Here is a 23683-nt window from a genome sequence, read left to right on the forward strand (position 1 = left end):
TGGTGGGATGGAAAGACAATGCAAACATAACACAGGTTTTGGTGCTTTCACAATGATTTTGATTGGTCAGTGAGTGCTCTGGGCTGTCACTTTTCAAAGAAAGTGGTAGCTGCAATTTTGTTTTCTGAACAGCCCCATCCTGCTTTTAAGTTGCTTTGACAACTGCAAACAGACAGAAGTTCTTGGGTCACTGCGGTATAGGAATATCTGACTTTAAGGTCCTGACTGAACCTAGGCACAAGTTAAATGTGGACCCTTTTCAAAACAGGAACCATCTAATACATATTGCTGAATTTTGGCGAGACACGTGCTAATAGTCAGCACTTAATCTCTGTGATCATTATTTGTGTGTTAGGAGAAAGAAAGAAACAATAACTTAACTGGAAGTTAAGGAAGGAGATAAGAGGGTTGATTGGAAAAAAAAATAAAATAAAAAATCTAGGTAGTGCTCAACAAAGACTTTAAAGAATTTTACAATATAGGAAAATCATCAGGAAATAAACACTCAAGATATGTAGTGCCCAAGAGCAGTGAGAATAGGAAAGGAAGACAAGCCAAGGATTAGAAGCAGGGTTGTTTTCACTGGTATGGGTGCAGTACCATAGCACCTAAGCAAGGCAAGCAGAGCAGCTCTGTTGGTAGCAACCACAATCAACAAATAGTCCAGAACAATGCAGTGACAAGACAGGGCCAAGATCAAGTCAGCAAGCACCATCAACAAACTAGGCTTAGTTGGAAGAAACCTACTTGCAGCATAGCTATGTAAGGGCTTAAATAAAGCTCATAGGCCAAAGGGCAGTGAGAGGTCCCAGGTGAGGCTGTTCGGTCAGGTAAGGCCCATTGATGGATGCAGGGTGCTGACAGGTAACAAGATTCTCAACTGACACAAGAGTAATGGGTGCGTTGCCCTTTGTAAATACACGTAGCACTAAATCTGAAATGGTGACACTAGTAGATGGATTGGCTTGGACTGGGTAGTTTTTTCCCCCTTGTGTGTTGCACAGAAAAAATAAAAACAGATAAAAATATTTATAGAAGGCATTGTTCTGGCTTGCATTTTCCAGGAGCTTTTCCAGCGTATAAAGTAATCTAACAAAACTAATAGGAGACAGTAAACAAAAGTACGTGTAGCTTCTAACAAGCAAAGGAAGTTAGTGTAAATGGCTGTCAGAGCTTAAGGAAGAGGAAATTGGAGAGCTGAAAATACTAAAACTCCACCAGTCCATCAAGTGATTTCTTCAGTCTTAATCATAATGACATATGCAATAAATAAATAAATAAAAGTTTTCTGCAGAGTAATTGGGTTTCTGGGTAGATCCACTGGAAGTTCTATTTTCCTGAGTAGGGATTTTTAATATAATAAAACCAATGACAAAGCATATATTGAAGAAATGGAGAGAGATGTACTAACGAAGCAAATATTTAATGTCACTCCTAAGTACTAGCTGTCAAAAAGTGCTTTTCTAGTTCTTTTCAACTTGAGTTGTCCTCTTTGTATTACGTGAATAATTTCAAAACATAACATCCCTGATAAAATGCTTTTATTACTGGAAAACCAGGCACCCCCACCTAATTGAGATCTCTGGCCAGGCCTTACAAAGAGTAGAACATGCCAGAATATCACCAGACTACTCTCAGTTCTCCTATCACCAAGCAAATATAAAAAGAGTGCTGGCTCCATCATTCTTCACCAAATAATGTGTGGATCCAAGGAACTCCACAATAGCAGCTGTTCCTAACTGCAAGAGTTGGTGTGCAGCTTTTGGCAAAGTCTTGAAGACAATCCAAAGCATAGAAAGGTGGTATAATCTTCCTTCCTCCTCACTCAGTACAAAATTATGAAAGATAGTATGAACTTGCAACAGTTAGTTTCAAAGGTACATTCTTACCAGAGAATGATATCTTCTATTGCTAAATCATTGCCAGCTGTAGCAGAACTGAACCCTTATGAGATCCTTGCCTGGCTCTTGAGGTGAGAAAGATCATGCATGTTCAGTCACCAATTGCACCAGACTCCAGTAACTAATCTCACTTGCCAGGTTATTACTGATAATGGTATGTGACATAGGGTTGCTCAGTGAGTAGAGTTCTGTGATGTAATGGGAGGTTGTGACACCAACAGTTCACTAGCATGTTTGCCAGCTTGAGATGCTAAACCAGTCACCTCTTTCTTGTTATATATGTCAGTCATGCAGCTACATCTCATATGAACTCATGTGAACCATGCTGTAAGAAGAGTCCTTCTTCCTACCATGTTGCCTTCTCTTAATAAAGGATGTCTGAAAAGGATTGTGATAACGAGAGTTGCTCTGCTCTTAATGTGCCAGATTTCAAGAATGCTTTGAAGGAGTTCCAGAAACTAGTTGAAAAAACAGTAACACAGAAGACAGAGGAAAGATTAGGCTTGTATATTAAAGATGATGGTAAGAGATACTCTTTCTGATTTAAAAGTGTACTTTTCTTATTGAGAATATGTGTCAGCAACAAAACTGTAGGAAAGACATCAAATTAACGTTCAAACTATGACTTCTTGACTGTTACAGGAAACAGGTAGATTGCTGTGGGAGAGTGCTTTTCACTTCCTTGTAGGACTTTTGGACAAATTACAATGCTGTGGTAATTGTTCACAAAGTATAATTGGCAGTTGCCACATCTACAAGTCATCATTTCTGTGATGTTTCTAGTGATCTGTAAAAGCACAAAAATGATGAATTACGTAAATCCGATTTCTTGATGGTAAATAATCAGGGCAAAGGTTTGTTTTTTTCAGTTCTAGTGGCTATTATTGCATGACAGGATAAACTTTATCCCAGCGCACCTTTCAGGTTCATTTCAACAAACCAGAATTGTGTTATGGAAGTAAGGGAAGAAAAGAAGAGCTGAGAATTTTTCAGATATTCTTTTATCTGTTTCCTGTCATGTGTTGCAAATCACGTGGTTTTAAAATGTAAGACTGAAAATTTTTTTTTTTTTTTATTTTTTTTTGCAAAATGCTTTAATGAATACAGTGTGAGAAGATGAGATTTGCACGTTTTTGATTTTGAAGGAGAAATAAAACAGGAGGTAGAGGACAGAAGCTGTAACTTGCCAATTTTTGACTCTGTGGATATTGTTTTTCCTATCCAGATGAGATAGACTATGATAAGTTCCACACAGACACTTTTTAGCCCAGAAGTTAAGGATCATAATGTTAAAGCCTTTTTCAGGAAGATTAGCAACAACCTTGATGCAAGAACAGAATGGTGTGAGGTAAGGATTTTTATTACTTTATTAAATATATGCAACTAACTGGAATCATAAAAGGTAGCAATATTTACCTGTTGATTACATGTCATACATGAGTCTTTTGTCTCTCTATGTCACAATAAGAGCAGTCTCATTATTATTTATTCTGGCCATCGTTCAGTTGCTAAAAAAAATAGAGAGAGAAATAACTTGGAATATAGATGTGCCTTTGAAGCTAAAAAAATAGATAAAATGTATTGTGTGGGTTGATCTAGGCAAAAACAAAATTGAAGGACTGTCTTGGCGTACCTCATTTGTGGCTTCATTATCGTGTTCAAGAAGTGATGTTTAATTTCAACAAGCTGAGAAAGAGGCTCCATGTTTATTTTTACTCTATTAGTAAACAGTTTAGAAACTTGTACTTATTTGTTGATTAAATGCAAGATTCCAGGGAAGACATTTGAAGATAGGAGGGTAAATCTATCCTTAGGAATTTTTCTTGTGAAATATGAGTGGTAATACCTATTCTGTAACCCGATACACTTTTATCAATGACTTGAGAGATGATGGAGATAACACTAATTTAGCTCTTTCTAGCTTGTGTCGCAAATCTTTCCTCTCCTTCCTCTCCTTCTTCTTTTCTCAGGGATAAATCTGCCCCTTACTTTAGATGGGAAACATTAGAGCTATGCCACCATTTTAGTAGAGATTTTTGTAACCGGAAAATTATTGAAGTCTGTAAGTGAGTGAGATAATCCATTTTTCTGTCCCTAATAGTGTTAAACAGCAAATCCTGGCAAAAAGAGTGTAATAATTAGTTAAGTAGATCTGTTTTACCCCTCTCAGCTTCTGACAGCATATAGCTTAAGCATTTTCTGCAGCAGACTTGCAGATGCAGTCTGTGCTTAATATCCCTTGATGGACTTTTCGTCTATCTGTCTGTAAATTTCTTTTGAATCCATCAAAAAAGGATGCTTCATAGCATCCACATTTTTATATATTTTATGAAAAATACTTTTTCTCATTTCTTTTAAACGTGGTGGTCTATTTTTCAGAGAGTTCTGAGAAATTATGAATGCTTGCTCTAGTGAAGTATCTTAATAAGATGTTTACCATGGATAGAGTTCCAAGCAACTGTTGTACAAAAAAAAATATATATATATTATTTTGACATTGTTAGAGCCAATCTGTATCAAGAGCATCCATGATCAAATGCTAAGACAAGATTTTTTGTTTTGTTTTCTGCCTGAAGATGGGCAGTTGGGACATAATTTCTAGCACACAGTAACTATCCTGTGACAGCATAGGTGACAAGTCCTTGCTGGTCTTAAAGCCAGAAGGCAAGGTATTACTGAGTGATTAATTCACGAGCATATTTCCATTTTACATTACAGTGGAACATCACATTATTTTTGTGAATGTTGAAGATACCCAACACCTGTTCTTTGCGTTTTATTAACAACTGCTATGAAATAGTTTCCTAACACCGTCCTAAAAACAATGTGTTTGGTCTTTTCTGTTTAATAAGCTTCTTTATGAGAAGATTTCTGGTTAATTCCTCTCTTAACATTGTTCTTACTTGCAATGTCACCTAACTCACAAACTTTGCTTATGTCAGGCATTAAAATTTTTCTTCAAGGAGAGCCTGAGGAAAATTTATGGAATCATTATCTGTAGAGGACATCAGATATCATGTAACTGCCTTCTAGTGAATTTGACTGTAAGCTCTTTTTATCAGACAAAACTTTGGGCCACATCCATTTCCTCTCTTACTAATTCACCTTGTGAGATGTAAATTTGAAATCTTTTTCTTTGCATGTCATGTACTTGCATGTCACCCTTACTTACTCTTCTTACTTCTTCCTTACTTCCTCTCTAAACACAAGAGGATACTTAAAGATGAAGTCCTGGCTTTGCTCAGCATTTCTTTGAAACTCACTAAAAGAATAGGGAAAGAAGAAAAAAAAGAAAAAAAGGAAAGAAATTTGCAGATTTGCTGGTACATGTTGTAGAAGCTGAGTTCTTGAAATAGCCAGCTGCCATCAGACTTGAGGTAATGCTTCATTACAGCCCTAGTCAAATTCTCATATGATTCAAAATCCTCTACTTCATTTCAAACTTGTTGCTTCTCCTTGTGTGGGAGAGAAGAGAGAGGTGACAATCTCTTGTGTAGAGGTGACAAGCTAGACATATATACTATAAAGAGTATGATATGCTCTATGGCATGAAGTGGAGACCAGTTGAGAAAACTAATTCTGAATTCATGCTGACTGTCAGGCTGAGCCAACCCTTTGTTTAGGAGAGCAGAGCAGTAGCAAATTATGTTCAGGTCCTTTACCTAATAAGATAACTGAAGAAAGATCTGCTCCTTTAATAGAGTAGTGTCTTTTACTGCAGATTCTTACTTGAGTTTCCAGTACAGTCAGGCTAATTACCTAGGTTACATAATTACTTTCAATTCCTGGAGCCGTTGGCTAAATTGATCATATGCTTAAATAATGTTGGTGAAGATATTCAGAAAAAGGAGGGAAATATGATTCGAGGTACAGAATTTTTAGCACATTAAGCACAAGAATTGATAACAACTGATGCACTCAACATCTTTATTAATGAAGGAACTAAAGAACCAAAGAAACCTGGAAATGTCATACAAAGTTTCTTCATCAGCCAAACCATGTTTAAGATAGCAAAAGGATCAACGTTAATTGACCTCCTTCAGTAAAAGGTCTCCTTCAAGCTCTAGTCTTTTTCACTTCTTAACATTTAAAGATGTGCATAATTACATAGTGGTAAGGACAATAGATTTTTTTTTCTTCTACCCATATTTGTAGTCCCTCCTCTTTTTTATTTTACTTTTCTAAAGTTTACTCTATTTAACACTTGAACAGCCTAAGTCCCATTTGCTTTTCTCATCCTCCTTAGGCTTTTCTTTCAAGTGAAACTTTTTCAGGAAAAAAAAGAAGACAATTTCTGTCTTGCATGATTAAAGAACTATTGAAATAGTAATTGGCCTTTTAAGAGACTGGAAACTATTCCGGGTATTCTACTTGAAACCAGCTGCTGTTTTAGAGAGATGGTGAAATAGATATGTCTCCCTTAATTGATATATTCATTCTTATAATCTTCATTAACCTACTAGTTATGTTAGACAACTCACATTTATAACCTGCAATTTAGACATAATATTAATTACCCCCTGTGAAAAATGGAAATAGCTTCCTTTTTATCACTTATTTTTTCAAATGAATCATCAATAATGATTACTTTCTGTAACATTCTAAATAGCCATCGTGTCTTCTGCCATCTATGCTCCAATTCTCAAATTTTTTCTACAAGGACTATATTTCATCCCTGTTCTCCTGAATTCCCCTGCTGCTTTTGGCACTGCTGAGCATTTCATTTATCTTGAAAGTCAAGGAAGAGGCATACATGTCACTTTGTTCCTTTGATATTTCTCTTTTTATCATCTCTGTCTCTCTCTTCCTTCCCAGAACTCTGTCCCTGACCCTTTGTTCCTCTTTTCCTGCTCTCACATATATAAACTTTTCAAATTTGCTTCTCCATATCTGGCCTCTCTTTAGCTTGACAAAATCTGCAGGATGTGTTTCTGTGACCTAAAAGATCATGGAGTGTGACTATTTCTACTCCTTTATCTTTTTGATGTTTCTCTTTTTCGAGTATTTCCATTTTCAAGGGTGTCCTAAGTTCCCTGAACTCCACAACAGCATGCCCATACTCAACACTTCTTTATTACCAAAAAAAAAAAAAGTGTATTTTTAAATCTTCTCTTTAATCACATTAGAGTCTACTTTTAGTCATTCACTGTCTCCAAAATTTCGAAGACCTAGGTGGCCTAACGTGTGTCATTTATCAGTTGTCAGCTGACTTGAAAAACTGACCTCTGCATTCCTTCTCCAAAGGTAGCTGACACTTTGAAAGCTCCATTTTTAGTGGCAATAATGAAAGATATGTAAATTGTAATTTGCATCATATTTTATTCTCTCTGTCAACCTCTGGTATGGGATGGGGTTTATTGGGATCCCTTTCTCCATGTCAGCAGAAGCCATTTTTGCTGCTGTAAGGGATTTCTAAGATGTACTTTTTTTTAAGCAATGTTCTGCCTGCTGGGCAGTGACAGTGGACTCAGCAGTGACCTGATACAAGGTTATCATTTTAAAAAAGGTTATCATTAAAAAAAAACTACTCCCACCAAAAACTTATTCCCTGGAAAGGTGGAGGGCTTGTTCTCCCTTGCCTGAAAAAAAAAAATAGGAATATCTGCTTAAAAGAAAAAAGGCACTCCTATCTTTCAAGAAGGCTCAAGGGAACTACAGGATGTTTAGCCTCACCTTAATCTCTGGTAAAGATGAAAGAGCAACTAATTCTGGAAAACATTTCCAAACGCATAAAGGACAAGAAGGTGACTGGGAGTAGTCAGCATTGGTTTACAAAGGGGAAATCATGCTTAACCAACCTGATGGCTTTCTACAGTGACATGACTATCTATAAGGGGAGAGCAGTGGATGACATTTACCGTGACTTTAGTAAGGGTTTTGACATTGTCTCCTATAACATATTCTTAGACGCGCTGACAAAATGTGGGTTAGTTCAGTGGGTAGTGACGCAAAAAGAATACTGGCTGAACCCCTCAGCTGCAGAAAATCCAGTTGAAGGCAAGTCAGTAGTGGTGTATGCCAGGGGTCAATACTGGGGCCAATACTATTTAATATCTTAAGAAATGACATGGATGATGGGAGTTCCAGTTGTGTGCTTGTTGCAGAGTTGCATTCAGACACGAATCTAAAATTCAGATTTTTGTTTGGGTACAAGATGGAAAAATAAGGTGATGTCACAAGAAACTAAAAGGAGAAATTTTAGAGGCATAATAGATAGTGATTTGTGATGGATGATTGTGTACATGATAAGGAGGAAGCTACGGATTGAAACATGAAGACTAACATTGTGTAAGAATATGCACAATATTTTTGTTGAAAGTTGTACGTCTGAATTGCTCAGAGAAGAAAAAAGGGATCTCTGTTGTATAACATCAAAAATGTTGAACTAGAAAAGAGTGCAAAATTTTGTCTTGCATACAAATGGGCTTTGGTTTTAGAACTCATGAAAAAAGTGACTATATATGATGTCAATAATATGTGAAAAGAGAAGAAAAAGTATCTGCACAGCTGAGAGAGGCTGGCCTCATTTCCTGAGGAAATGACTGGCCTACACTTGGGTACAGAGACTGAGGTTTGGAGAGCATTTCAGCTGAAGTATTTCCCACCCTGGGAGAAATGAGCTACCCACCTGAATATGATGTCTGGGGATCTTGATCATCATCAGTACAAATGAAATGTTGGCAGGGTGAGGGAAATGGTTGAAAATAATTTTTTTAAATGGCCTTTATTTGTTGGGGTTTTTTTCAGCCAAACAGGAATCTATGTATCCTCATGGAAAAGCTCTTCTGTGTAGTCTAACGGCTTTGCTATTTTGAATCAGTTTACAAATATAGTGAAATCTGCTTGATAGGTCTCTTACTGTTTTTAATTCTAGTTGAGGTCTAGCTCAGGAAGGACAAGTAGGTAAAACTGGGAAAAGGAAATTGAAGGTGATTGTTTACAACAAATCATAACAAACCAAAGATGTACTAATAGCTTTATCAACTATATGTTTTTTATTACCAGGACCCCTGGTATGCTGACTTCTTTCCAAACACTGAAGAAAGATCATGCCTGACCAGCAGATCTCTGTAATCTAGAGTCACATTGATGGCTAATGATTAAGGGAAACAACACCAAGAGACTTATTCAAAAATATGAAGTGATAGAAAAATGTCAGATAAACATTAGACTTTATGCTTATAAACATGTATTCCAGAAGTAGTTTTTATGCATATTGTTTGTTTTCTTTTGTTTTGTTTCATTTAGATTTTTGGCTATTTCATAGGAGAAAGTGGTGCCGTGTCTTCCCAGGTTCAAGAAGAAAACATAGTTTTCCTTGTATCTGAAAAACAGCAGACTACTCATCCAGGTGACCTATTTCATCTCGAGTTCAAAACAACAGCAACAACAACAAAATCACAGTTCATTGCTCTGTGTTGCACATTATTGAAATTACAGGTGTAAGATCTCATGGCTGCCTTTGTTTACTATTCATGCTTCTTGTGTGTTCCAGAATTTATGTTTCTTAGTAAACTCCCTCAAAGTTATGTTTGTTTCTTAGTAAACTGCTGCCCTGCCCAGTTCTCTCACCATTTTCCTCAATTATTTTTAAATTACAACATTGTCTAAGTCAGACTATTTATTTATGCAGTTATTCTTTGCCTTTCTGTATCTTTCAAAAAAAATAGAATTAGCATATCCATAATTCATTAACAATATTTTAAAATGCAACATGATTATTTAAATCAGGTATAGGATAATCTATGACATGATGTATTACTGCCTTGGAATTGGTGCCAATATGTATTTCAGGAAGAGAGAATGTTCTTGGTTTTATGGTTTTATTTGTTTAGTATTATGTTTTCAAATGTATGTAGACTTTTCTGTGCCTGTGAGGTGAAGAGTGATATTGTGTCATTAACAGTTGTCAAGAGACGAGATGTGATTAAAAGCATAGTGAAGGTGCCCCATCTGGATTTCACAGTAACATCCTCTCAGAAAGGAGTGCTAACTATTTTTAAGAACCAGGTAATTCTGACTCAAACTTTTCATTTTTCTACTAGACACTGTATGCATGAACTGAGTGAGCTGTGATCTAAAGTGCAAATTTACCCATAAAAAAAGCTAGATATCTTTTTCTTTTTAATAAAGTTAACCGTTTTCTATACCTTTAAGTACAGCGGGAAATATACATTGCTATTTCGAATTATAAACCTACTCAAGAGTCCATAAAAGTTGATAGTAAGTAGAGATGGTTGTAAAACAAAATCCTAATAGAAGTCATTTTAATATAAAATAATCTGTGTTTCTTTTTCTAAAAAGTTTTATTTAATACAAAATATCCTATTGGAATTAACTTTTGCATATACAGTGGAAACCAGAGTATTAACAATTTGCTACAGCTACTGGGAATATTCAGAACAGAAAAAACATTTTTCAATCTGCAAAGAACAGTTACTCAATACAGCAAGGTCTTGAAGCTCGAAAGTCTTGAATTTTCTGGCAGTCTGCATGACACTGCTTCATTCCCCTTGTCAGCAAACCATAAGGAGATCTGTATCATTTTAAGTAGAAGTTCAGGCTCAAGATACTGTTAAATTGTATTTAGTAAATGAGTCTCCCAGATAATACTACTATTTAAACGTATATAATTCTAAATGTTGTGAGGTACATCACACATCTATGCTCATTGACACTATACATTGTACAACTTTAATACAACCAATTTATTAAAAGCTGTTTAAAACAATGCAGTAAATTTTTAAAGCATCAATAATATTTTCTAGAGGTTTCAGCTAGTTTCCGCTTATGACAGAAGTGTGTAAAGCAAGAACATACTCCTGTGGATGATTAAATAACAAAGCAATACTGCAGTTTTGGTAAATTCTAAACTAATTTATTTGAAAGCCCAGTTCTTTGTCCTCCAGAGCATTATCCCTCTTACGTACCTAGGAGAAATAATTTCACAAAGTATAATGTTAAAAATAGATCTCTTCCCTACCCCCACCTTCACATGCTGTTTTGAAGTTCAGAATTACTGCTTCCTCATAGTCTGGACTGATGTCACTGACATCAGTGACTGCCATGTAAATAATTTTCCATGCAGCTGCTTAATGCAGTGAATTGGGGACCTCAAATCCCATTTACAAGACTGTACGTTCTGAAAATGACTAAGGCATTACGATAGCAGTCAGCACTCATGATATTATCTCTGATCTCAGTTGATCTGAGCAAATGACCTTTGACTTCATTAAAATTGCTCTGATACATCTTGATGCAAGCAAGAATAAAATCTTGCTCTTTAGCAATGCAGTCACCTGAATCCTGTTATTAGAATATGACTTCATATCACAAAGCCAAATATAAAGTTAACAACTTTTACATCATTTTTCTTCACCCAAAGGCCAAGAATTTAAAGAGAACTGGCCTTAGTCTCAGCTAGTGACTTGTTTTGGCTAGTCTGGTTTTGTAGCCTATTGGTAAGGAACTACGAAGATTCTTGCCCTGAAGTCGCTGCTTGGTGGGACTTGTGCTCTGGCTAGAGGGGCAAAAATATGAGTTCATGAGCAGTGCATTGACAAACGTGGAGTCTTATTTTGTGTATATTTGCTGCATTTTTAAAGTAGAGGTGATTACACGTCGTCTTCTTGGATACACATATATCCCACATAAGTCAGTGTGTTCCATGTACATGAATGAGTAATATTTGGTCTGATATAATCAGTGAATCTAAATAATATATGTTTTAACTGTGCCAATTCTGAGATATTTGACTGCTAAGAAACATATATATGCAGAAAGAGACAGGGCCATATTCTATTCATTCGCACTGATGTAAATTGATGTGTAACCAAGCTTTCCACAAGATCAATTTAGTATTATTCTCTCTGCTCTTTGGAAAGCAAATACAACTTGACAGTTTCCTTAATGATTGCTTTATATCATTGGAGTCGTGTCAGCTGACAATCTAGAGTTTTTATTTGATACTGGGTAAAAACTGAGAATAGTTTAAAACTGCCAAAAAAAAATCAACAAATAGGAACAGGAATAATAAAGAGGTAGCAAACCATCACGCAGCTTGTGAATGTGTTAAGCTTCAGTTAAATAAGAATTGATCAGATTTTTTTCCAGCAAATAATTAGTACCAGTCATGTTAGATGGCATTAAGAGTGCTTAATTTAGACAGTATACATCAAGATAGCTTTCAAGATCATCTCCTGTTTCACCAGTAACAGTCTTCCACCATTCACCACATAAATTCCCAGTTAATCTAATTATTGTCTAAAAGAGGGCTTGGAGGCTTTTCTAAACCCTGATTACTGTGATAAGAAATCCTATGTTCTCTCACATATCTGCAGCTACTGGAAATTGATGGGAAGGCAAAGAAACAATTACTTATTTGTAGGCTAGCGTGTTCTTTATCTGAGGGCTAAGCATTGCTGTCTGCAACAGATAAGGACCTAATACACTACAAAACCTGCATGCAGCACTGCATTATCAGCCATCTCCTGCTTACTCTAGAACATAAACCAGATAGGTACCCTCCTATGAATCTCAGGCCTGGACACTGCCTCAGGCAGCACAGAAGAGCTATATAGGTAGGCAGCTGGAAAAATCTCTGTGTAGGCTCTAGTTTGTTATTGTACATAAAGTCAAATCTGATACAGTGAGTGGATATGAAATAGTTGTTTAACAGTCCTGTTAAATTCTGCTCAAAAACTGTCCATGATGACTTTGGGCATCATGCCTTTATGGGAAGAAAGACTTTGATCTCAGCTTCTCCATTTACAAACTGAGGAATTGCTGGGATGGGAATGAGGCACTACTGATTTATTACTGATAATGGACACAGGCAAGAGGAGGTGAAAAAGCAGCTATGGATGTTTCAGGAGGGAATGATTAAAACTGATTTTGAAAACTGAACTTTAGTTTGGTTAGAGGACAAAGAAGGTGACTCTGTCTTTGCTGTATGATTGTGCCGGATATGCCTACTTCCCTGTGACTTTAGTTTTCAAGGCACGTGCTATGCTGTCTGCCAATAGTTAATTTTGTTGAAAGATGCTGTACCAATATGCATAATCCAATTTGCAATGTAAGGTGATATCTCTACCTGGTATTTTGCTGGCACTAGTTAACATGTCATCTGGGCCAGCATTAACTTGTGTTTCCATATCCCACATCCTACCTCTCGTAGGATCCAAAGCTGTTCTAGGTGTGAAGGACCATTAGAAGCATAATTTCATCAGATGAAGAGCTGATCTGTACTCTGTTGTAATTTTTTTTTTTTTTTTTACTAATTTTGCTCAATCAAACATCTCAATTTAAAAAAAGAAAATTAAAAAGTTAAAAAAAAAAGTGAACCAGTGAGAGAAAAAGAGGGTGTAAGTTCCTCGCTTTACATGTAGGAGAACAGACAGACAATCTAGAGATGTTTCTCAGAAAGACCTTAACTGCAAAGTCTTTCTCTTGGCTATTATTTTTCTGTTTTGCCTGTGATACAGCAGAGCTCTTTTCAGAGTTTTAATTTAATTGCTATCTAGTTATTGTTATAGCATATTTTTGTTTTTCAGATGAGGGTTCTGGCAACCACCAATGTTGAAGTTCATTTTTCTCCTTCTTTTTAAATCATTTGAAGTAAAAATCAATAGATACTAAAGTGAAACAAATAGAAACTGTGCATTTTTCTGATGCAACTTCTGACCTCAAGACTTCTGCATTATCTGGCATAGTGTACCACAGGTCAAATGTTCAATCTGTTCCTTTCAATTACACAAACATTTAGGTAATTTGATTTCTTTCCTCTGATAAAAAGAAACCTGAGAAAAATGCTGCATTTTCTACCAAATTGTCTATCAGTTGAATTTATAGCCATTAGCTTTCCAGGAATTTTTCTTTTAAGCTCCAACACTTCATTTGTCAGTGTAAAATTTAAATGAGAAAAAGTATAAGTTCGTTAGTGGAAAACAGTTCTACATCTTACTAATTAGATTGGTTGGCTACATGGTATATATTTTTAAAGCTCATTTTTACCCTGGGAGTGTCACTGCAGATTTTAGATAATGAGTTTCCTTCAGTTAACCTGCAGATGAGAGCTGCAATTTGTCTTAACAAAATGGCATGATCCCTTGCCTTAAAAGTCTCTGTAAGTATTTTGTGCTATTGGGCAGTGCTTTTTTGTTGATTCTCTCACATATTGTGAATGCTCCAAGAAGTAAAAAATAAAAAAAAAAAAACAACTCCAGAGTACAGGTACAGCTACTCCAACTTCAAAAAGCAAACAAACAAACAAACAAAACCTCAGTGCTTGGACTGCATTTAATTTGTTGCAAGGCTAATCTGACCTGTGGAATTAATGTGGAGAGTTAAACCATAAGAAACATTCTTGGGACCTGTTGACTTCTGGAAACTTAGACTAGGACCAGCTTAGAGCTTCTCCTACCACTGTGTTACAGGAGTGAATTTTAATAGCATGCTTCTGATTTGCTTATAAGAACAATTTCCTCAGTCCAAATATATAAAGGTAGGATCACATCAGAACAGCATTTGGTGTTTGTCCCTGGAGATGCCAAGGGGAAGAAGCTGGAACGTCAGCCTGGTGCTACGGTGGGCAGTCTGTGGCTGCATGGTCCTCCTCTTCATCTGGGCACTAAACACTAATATTATAATGTGTCATCAGGAGAGGTGCATGGCATTTTACTTTGGCAGAAGGAAGACATTTGGAAGACATGGCAGAATTAGGCACTGTTCAAGAACATCTGTGCCATAAAAAGTGTGAAAGAAGGATGCGTTTAATATAATGGTACCTCTCAGTGTTAGAGAATAACCATAATTATTAGGACTGTAATTCCAAATGGACACAGTTCCAAAACTGGTACATTTTTTTAGTATCTGTAAGCGCAAAGATCTGTTCAGCTCTGCACCAGATCTGTGTGACCTAGCCTAATCTGATGTCTCTTTTGTTATGTGCCACCCTCTCATGCTTTTCTACCTGAGATGCTTCCACTTCTGCATGCTTCCCTAGGGAAAGGAAAAAGGAGGATAGAAATGGTTTGGATCCCTCCCCCTTGGGATGGAGAATCATTGCTGCTGGGTGTCAGTGGATTAGTGGGTATCATTGTTGCACAAAACACTATGCAATCCTTCTGGCCCGCTGTCTGAAAGATTAACTGTTATATTCACTTTTTTGGTATCAGAATTGTGAACATTTCAGGTACTCTAGTTAAAAATGCCCCTCTTCTGCTTCCTTCTCTGCTTTGTCTAAAGGAAAGGGCAGTCTTAAATTAACAATATTAATTTGAGTGTTTGCACTGAACAGTCATCTTCTTAGCTTATACAGTTTCCTCTCATCCTTCTTCTAACTACAGCAGTGAAAATAGAATTAAAATGGCTATTACTGGCTTGAACTTTTTGTTGGTTGTTAAAAGATTTTGATGTTTACAGAACATAATGTTTTAATCTATTCTGTTCTTAACTTTGGAATTTTATATCCTTACCCCAAATTGCAGTGAAATAAAATTCTGGATTGTTTTGAGAGAATAAATTCCACTTCCAATGCAGTTGAAATGTATGATGCTACTAAATGTATTAACTTGGGTATTCTTTGAGAGATATATCTCTAGAATTCGGTTATGATTATTTTAATTATTTCAAAATAAGCTTATTAAAATTGAATGTTGTCATTTCAATAACTTTTATCTAAACAATTATTAAAAATCAAATGCCAGTGTCTTATGAGTGTAAGTCATCACCAACAGTGGACTTATTAAAGATACAGTGAACTATACTAGTGGAAGACCTGTAATGGTCTTATAAATGTTATAATGTAGAACTATGAACAATTCCTCATGTTTAATTTCTCAATAGCTAGAGAGAGAAAGCTGCCTCTGCCTTGCAGGGCTTATATTTCTCATCTTCAGATCTGCAGAAATAAGTCCTTTCTTTTCTAACTGTAATTGCTGTGCCATTTTCATCTGATTTAATGCCATCTTCAGTACTGGCATTAGCTAATTGATCAAGCTGTGTATTTGTATGCATCCTTATGCAAATGAAATAAGGCACTGAATTCAGAGATAAATTACTAGACTCCAAACCTTCCATCTATGGTGGCTAACAATTTGCAGAACAATCCTTATGTTCCTCTACCTTCTTCCATTAGTGTTCTTATTCTAAAGGTGTAACAGAACAGAGATTTAGTCACTGACAGAGATCTTGGCCCTGAGGATGTTGAGTAGAAAGGCTGCAAAACACAGTAGTTCTAGGAATAAAATCTAGTAGATTGCAGCCATCAGAACTTTCCAAACATCATGACTGTATATACAGAATGTGAGCTATGTGTACAAAATCATTTACGATTTTGTTCCAAATATTTTATGGAGAACAGATCACTTCAACCAAACCTGGTTTCATTCCTTGATGAGGTTATGTAGCTGAGTTAAAAGAGAAGAGGCATAAAGATAACACACTTAGAGCTGTACTGTATTTGACTTAGTACCATATGACTTTCTGTTTTAAAATATGACCACTGCAAAAAAAACACTAAAGTGCATGTTAAATCGATTAAGGACTGTCCAAATGACAGATGCCAAAAATATTACTCAGCATGGAAATATCATTGAATGGGAATATTGGTAGTGAACAAGTTGCTTCTCTTGAAGAATAGAGATGAAATGTCCTTTAAATATAACACAGAAAAGCATACACAGACCCAGTGGATGGAAGCTAGGGCCAGGCAAGCCAAAATGAGAAATTGTATTGGATATGAAAGAATGAAGATAGAGCCCTGGAGTGACAGAATGGAAGAAAGAAATAGCGAAACCTGGTGCAGCTGCCTGGCTTGTCTGTCAAGTACTGTAGTGCTAAGAATAGGAGAAGCACTTAACGTCTTAGCTCTAAAGCTGGAATTAGGCAGCACGTTTTGCTGTTTGTCTCTGGCGGACCTTTCTCTTCTATCAGCCACTTCTCAGTGCATCAAGCTGATCTGTTAGTTTGCTCATTGCTCTCTTCAGGACTTCGTACTACTAATTTCTGAGCAGTCTCAAGTCCTACTAGGAGCTCGTTTCGCTTTCATTGTGGATCTTTAGGACAGAGCACCATGCTCTGCTATTTGCACAGCCTGTTCATTCCTCAGGCTAAGGTCCTTGAACACAAAACTAGCCTGGCAGGCAGTGCTGTCCAACTTGAACAGTCTCTCCATCTCTGTCAGGCTCTAACTTCTGAGTTGACACTCTCTGGAGCATGCTATGCAGAAAGCCAAACTCAGTTATTATAGTGGTCTCTCCAGCCTTTTATAGCCTTTATAGGGTCTTTGATGTAATTTAAGTAATTTCACTGAAATTATTAAAGACAAATTTAGTGCAACTTGAGATGTGAATCTTACATGCATGAAAACACTTCTGTTGCTGCCTGTTCCAGGAAACTTCAATTTAGCTATGCTGGATCTTTTCCTGACTCACAACTTCTAATAAACTGGTGCAATAAACATCTTTCTTTCCTACTTTTGCTACTGTATTATCAGATAAGACTGTGCCTACAAATAATGCAAAAGCAAAGAAGAGAATAAATCCAGAATATATTTTACTACGTCTTGCTTTTTCCTGGATATAGAAATAGCACGCCATATGTTGCAACCTGATTTTTTTTTTTTAGATACTGTTTTAGGCTGCCAGTCAGTAATTAGAAATATATATCTTCTGTAGAGGGAAGAAATTCTATTCAATATGAGAAATTCTGTTTTGCTTGAAGTCATTGGTTAACATTTTTCTGCTGTTGGAGTGTTCATTGCTCCTCTGTCCTTGTCTACCTCCTTTCACTCAAAGTTCCTCACAGTGCAAATGCTGTAAGGAAAATATGAAAGTGTACACCACGTGATTTTATATGTATGCATATCAGATGTAAATTGATGTATGTAGCCTTTGTACAGATCTTGCATAAAACCTTCATATGAACACACACTCTAATTTACTCTTCAAACCAGAAGTGGTTTAAATGCTTCTTAGGTTGTCTTTTCTGACAGTTTACACTAGTTTTTAGTGAAATAGTGTCTTAATGATAATCATTTCTCTAAGCCAGTGAATGCGACAATACAGCAGCTATGCTGGTACACTGTAAAAGAAGAGAGAAGCTCAGTTTTACTTGACTGTTCTTTAGATGTTTACTTAGCTACAAGCAGTCCTTTCCCACAATGAATTAGAGCATACAACTGTTCCTATTTGTAGTAAAAGCAGAGCAGAAGGCACATGCTATTCCAATGTTAGCTTTCCTTTCAACTTCTAATTCTTTAGGGGAGTAATATTCAATGACCCTAGGATTTTCACTGAGAACCATCTGAGCATTAGGGTACCTTCACATAGCAATGAATGGAAGTGTATTCCTTGTTTCATTTGCATAAAGACCAACTGCTGCCAAGTTCCCATCTGATAATGTGATTTTCTAGTCACAGACACTGCAGCAAGAGAGGGAGGGTGAAACTCATGTTCAGAGCCTGTTTGGTGGCTTACCATCATTAGCTACAAGAAGGGAACTGTGCAGGAGAACCTGGTACCCGGAATTGCCTGATAAATTTGGAACCAAAGTTACTCTGTAGACTGCTGGGGAAAATAGACTATTAAGGCCTTGTAGAGTGTCAATATATGGGTTCCAGTGTGATTACAAGGCTAACTTATTGCAAAGTTTAATTGCTTCGTTGTAGAAAGCTGTAGAAAGTTAAATGTAGTGAAAGGCTGAATTTCATTTATCTGTGCATATGAAAATCTAAAATAAATTATTTGACTCCAGTGGCTATATCAAATTTTCAAAGGGGAAATTAGAGAAAAAAATCATCCATAAATCACTTATGACAAGATTTTGCATTCTTGTTTCTGAAAAGTTTTAAGTGTTAAAATTGTAAAAAAAAAATGTTTTAGCTGTTAAAAAAAAAAAAAAGTCTTATTAATTTCATTTTCAGTTTAATTTCTTAGCAACAGTTCTTTCTGGATTTGAATAATGGGTAGGTAGATAGATAGACAGATAAGTAGTTAAGTGATGCTATGGATTTATGTTCACCTAAGGTTTTTGCAAACATGGTGCTTAGCTGTTAATGGTATGTTTATACAGAGATAATTACATTTTTTTTGTTTGGTGTTTTTTTTTTTTGCTTGTTTGCTTTGTTTTCCCTTGTAACACAAACCAGTTAGAAAGATGGAAGAAAAGTACTGTAACTGAGTTAGTATCATTTAGTTAGTATCATTTTCCATTTTCATTTCTCTGTTGGCTTTTCATAAAGCCTGTATCGAACTGCCTGCCATCATTTTTAGACTGAAACACAGAATCATAGAAGAATATGACTCTGTCACTTCTGCCTCTACCTGTAGTGTTGGTGTTAAAATGTCAGTTTGAGAATTCTCCTACAAAAGAGAGATCACTCTATAAACGGTCAGCTGAGAAAAATAGTCTTTGAAGTAAGACACAAAATGTCTTTTTGCATGGCCTACATTTTGAGTTTATTGCAAGTTACTCGGAGCTCCTGTATAATCTAGTCTGTACCTCTTGCTTGGTCCCACTTATTTTCCATTTACAGAATAACACTAGAGGTAATTTTCTTCCTTTTTTAATGACTAATACAGTTTATCTCTCACTTTTCTTATTTCTTAGACACTACTTCGCCATATTTTATCTCCTTCTGAACAAAGAACATTTTTCACCTCACTGGGCTACCAGCTGATTTTTCAAGCCATGGAGTTATCAAAAATCAGAATTCATACCTAGTCTAGACTGTCCAGACCTCAGTCAACATTAGTGCCTTCAAAAATAAATGAGGACTAATTCATCAAAAAAATAATAAATGCTAAGTGATATGAGATTATCATGCTAACTGTAGTTAACATGATAACTGTAATACCACCTGATAACTAGAACCAGCATGGTATCCTTGTAGCTCATGTAATATCTGCCATGCAATTACATATGCCATCCCATTACATTCACCATTAATCTGGATTTTCCAGCCTGACCCTCTCATTCTTCTTAATTAATGATGCAGAACTTCTGAATATCCTAGTAGCACTTTGTGCTAGTGTCTGAGAACAAGTATGGTTGTAATACTTCTCTGATAACCTCAGTCAGTGTAGGTTGGATCCCAGTTAATGATTTTATTGTTATTATTATTTTATTTTCCTGCAACATTCAGTCTTCCTTTCTGAATATAGTTTACGACGAAGAAGAATATCGAGTACTTCTATAGTTCTGCCAATCTATCTATGCCTGTTACAATGGGCTATTTTATTATATTTTTCCAAAGTCTTTATGGCCCTTGACAGTTGCATGTTATTGAAAAATCTGCAAATGATCAAAGTATTTTATAAAGCTGTAGCCACCTGCAACTATACTTAATCACTTCCACTAGATTCCTTGTACAGATTGAATATTGCTTGCAGGAGCAAAGAAATTGCTTTTTCAGTAATTTCTTTCATTCTTTTATTCCAGTTTCCACAGACCTGTTCCATGAAAGAATTTTATTAAAGCATACTATGGACTTTCCTTTCATTATAGGTCAGTTGAGTTCCCTTCCAGATGCAGCTACTGTTAGTTTTCCCCTTGCTTTCAGTAGATAAAACAGAAGAGGTTCAATCCAATCTTTTTCTGTAATGTTTATCCAAAGACTGCAGCCTGAGATAAATTTTCAGGCAGGCAATAACAATCTGAATTGATTACCTTTGTGTGTGTGTGTGTTTGTGTGTGTTTGTTTTTTTTTTTTTTTCCTGCTGAGAAATATGTAAAGATTTGTTCTATATCAGATTTTAAATGTTTTTGAAGAGATCAGCAGGTGTTGCTGAAATTCAAGGCAGCAAATCAAGTGTAAATATTTGTTGATTTCCAGCTGTGACAGCACTTCCCTTCTCAATGCACTTCTGGTCCACTCAAATCAATGCTCCTTTAAACCAGGCCTTTATTTCTGAACCATTTACAGTAGAAATGTTGCTGTAAAGGCAATAAAAATTAAGAGTGCTGTGTGATGTCATTATCTCTTCTTTAAAGAAAAATAGGTTGTCAGTTATCTGCAAGCTGGCCTGAATTTGTAACTTCATACAGGTATAAATTGTTGCTACATAAGTAAGATCCTCTTAGAAAGCTCTAAATGCCTCAGTGTCTCTACCAGTTAGTAAAGAGGCATGGGGAAACAGTAGAGAACAGTTGTCATATTCATGACGTTGTTTGAAAGAAAGCATTTGTCAACAGTGCCCACACACATTTATGAAATTTGAAATTGGGAGATGCTGGAAAATTAAATGTTTCTACTTCATGCTTTTGAGTTAAATCTGAACAAAACAGTTTCCTCTTTTGTTCTAAGTAGTATACTTACCTTTAAGAATTACAGAAAAAGTTTATTTAGGAATTTCAGCATAGAGTGAGCAGGGACATAGCAAAAATAAATGCACTCCTAATGCCATCTTTTCAGTCATCTTCAGAGAAGGGTAAGTAGTACAAATGTATCAACTAACAATAGCTAGATTTAAGCTTTTACCAGAAAAACTCCTTCATAAATTCTTCTCCTAATTGCAGTCTCCCTGTCATGTATACTTTGTTATTTGCACAAAATCACATATCTGTCTTTGTTAATGAAAACCGTTTTCTCATGAAAAGACATGCTTCCATGAATGCTGGAATTGTTGCCAGAAAAGTTGGTGAGAACTTTTCATGTCATTACGTAAAATCTTTTTTCTTTTTCCTACTGGTTAGTTTGTTGGGTTAGTCAACAATATCTTCTAGAAGGGATTCGTAAGATGGTTATTCAGAAATGAAAGGAAACCTCTTAAGTCCTCAGAGCTGAAGTGCTTGAATCCTTTGTGAGCAGTCATTCATTAGCTTTCAACTCAGTAACCTCATTAAGGTATTCTGAACTGTTCCTATGCCAAAACTGAAGCTGAGCAAAGATGTACTTGTCCATTCAGGCTTCTGATGGACTGTTGACCATCTTTTTTTCTTTTTAAGTCTAAGGTGTTGACGAGGCTTAATAAACAAATTGACAAATCTGTAACTCAGATATGCCATCACAGGCATAGCAGAAAACACTTTGTATTTCAGCACATTAAATTAATGCAGAAGTAACATAAATATAAAAGCCTCTATAATAAACTATGGAATAAGATTTCTGAAATGCTCCTCTGCATCTGATATGAGTTAGTGATAACAGAGGTTGAACCTGGCAACTTCATTTAAGAGCTGTTCTGGAGAACTCAGTCCCATTACCTGGGGTTGGATTTAGTGCTGAGTATATGGAATTTATGCAGAGATGGTTTAAAATATGTATTTAAACAACAGGCGAGGTTATAAATTCACAGAGGAAATCCTTCTTTAGCTACCCTTTTCATCAGGATACTGCTTGGATCACTGGATGTGATTTCCTAACTCAGATGGAATATGTTGTGGCTGTAACTGAAAGGACAATCATCGTCTGGGACTATAAATCAAAAGGAAGTCAGGTAGTATGCTGGATCAGGCAAATGTTAAAAAGGAGGTCTGAAAAAGATTAGTCATTGTTTTCAATGTACATCCATATATCTTTTTGTCTAACAGGATGAAGGCATTAACTTTTGTCTTTGTAGGAACTCAGTGAAATGGTGGAATACTAAAGAAGGAATACCCTTTCCACACCAAACAGGCTTTTTAGACTGTCTTAAAAACTTGCAAGAAAGAGGAAAATCTTGTCCTATGTTGCAGACAGACCACCAAAGCAGTTTAGTTTTCTGTGTATATCTAATGTGTATATGTTCACATTTATATCTGATGTATATGCATGTTTATCTTGAACTCTATTTAAAGAACAAAGGGACAGGTCTTCCAAAGGAATTCAGCATAGAGTCTTTTGAGGTAGCTTCCTGATTTAAAGAAAACCTTTCTTCAAATACTACATTTTCAGGATTTTTCAAGAGCAAAAGCATCTTGATGTTGATACTGTATGTTCAAGCAGCTAAAGTCTTCTTGAATGCCTTATTACAAAATATAAGTTTTGCAAGGATTTCTAATCCATTTCTTAGGTTTTTTCTTTAGTTCCAGGGTCTTTTCACAGCAGTTCTGAGTTGGCTGAGAAGATGAGATGAAGTAAAGTAAATATTTTTAGAATAAGATCAAGCCTTAGGATTTTTCATTTGTTCTCTTAATATTTAAAGGTCTGTTCCGAAGCTCAGCTAAGTCAATCTAAGTCATTCTGCCAATTCAGTTGGACTCCTGGGAAGGAATGCTCAAACATATATTCTCATAGAGCTTTCCTCCAGTCATTACATCAATGAGACTTGAAACTGTCTTGGATGAATAGGAACAGTTCTCTTCTGAGATCCCAGGAATAATATCCAGACAGTCTGTATCTGTGTTATGTCTCTTCAGTGTTCCTGTGCTACACAGAGAACCATAAAGTGGTTAATTCCTATGGCATATGAACCGTTGCCAGTTTATGTTGGCAAGGATGCTTTAATCAAATAACAGATGGAGTCAGACAGTAGAACCAATAAACAGTATAATGTAGATGACCCAAAATCTCATTCCCGGGTCTTCTCAGTCTAGCAAAATACCACAATGGCTTGCCACTGTATTCATTGCCACTGTCTCAATTCCTAAAAATTCAGAAACCTGCCCATGTAAGTACACTTGGTACTCTTAGGCTGTATTAATAACTCCTAGGCTGTGAGTGCTACTGCTGCATTTTATGGTTTGAATAATTCTGTAAGCTGACCATTTCACATTTTCTTTTAGATGGCACCTTCTTTTTCAACAGGGAAACAATTTATGATTGTAGCAAATACACCATCCCAATTAACTATTTACTGAAT

At 36.1% G+C, this 23683-nt stretch overlaps 1 protein-coding gene across 1 annotated transcript in view; it reads left to right on the forward strand.

Moving 5' to 3' along the window:
- Positions 1 to 1419: 1419 nt before the first annotated feature.
- WDR64 (WD repeat domain 64) overlaps positions 1420 to 23683 on the forward strand; it is a 73044-nt gene continuing 50780 nt past the window's right edge. Inside the window, 7 exon segments of the mRNA XM_040552587.1 lie at positions 1420 to 2423; positions 3127 to 3151; positions 3153 to 3249; positions 9150 to 9252; positions 9808 to 9911; positions 13454 to 13483; positions 22232 to 22342. Coding sequence (XP_040408521.1) covers positions 2276 to 2423; positions 3127 to 3151; positions 3153 to 3249; positions 9150 to 9252; positions 9808 to 9911; positions 13454 to 13483; positions 22232 to 22342 — 618 coding nt within the window. The 5' untranslated portion in view covers positions 1420 to 2275.

Source organism: Cygnus olor, chromosome 3 (assembly GCF_009769625.2).
Source record: "Cygnus olor isolate bCygOlo1 chromosome 3, bCygOlo1.pri.v2, whole genome shotgun sequence".
Lineage (NCBI taxonomy): Eukaryota > Metazoa > Chordata > Aves > Anseriformes > Anatidae > Cygnus > Cygnus olor.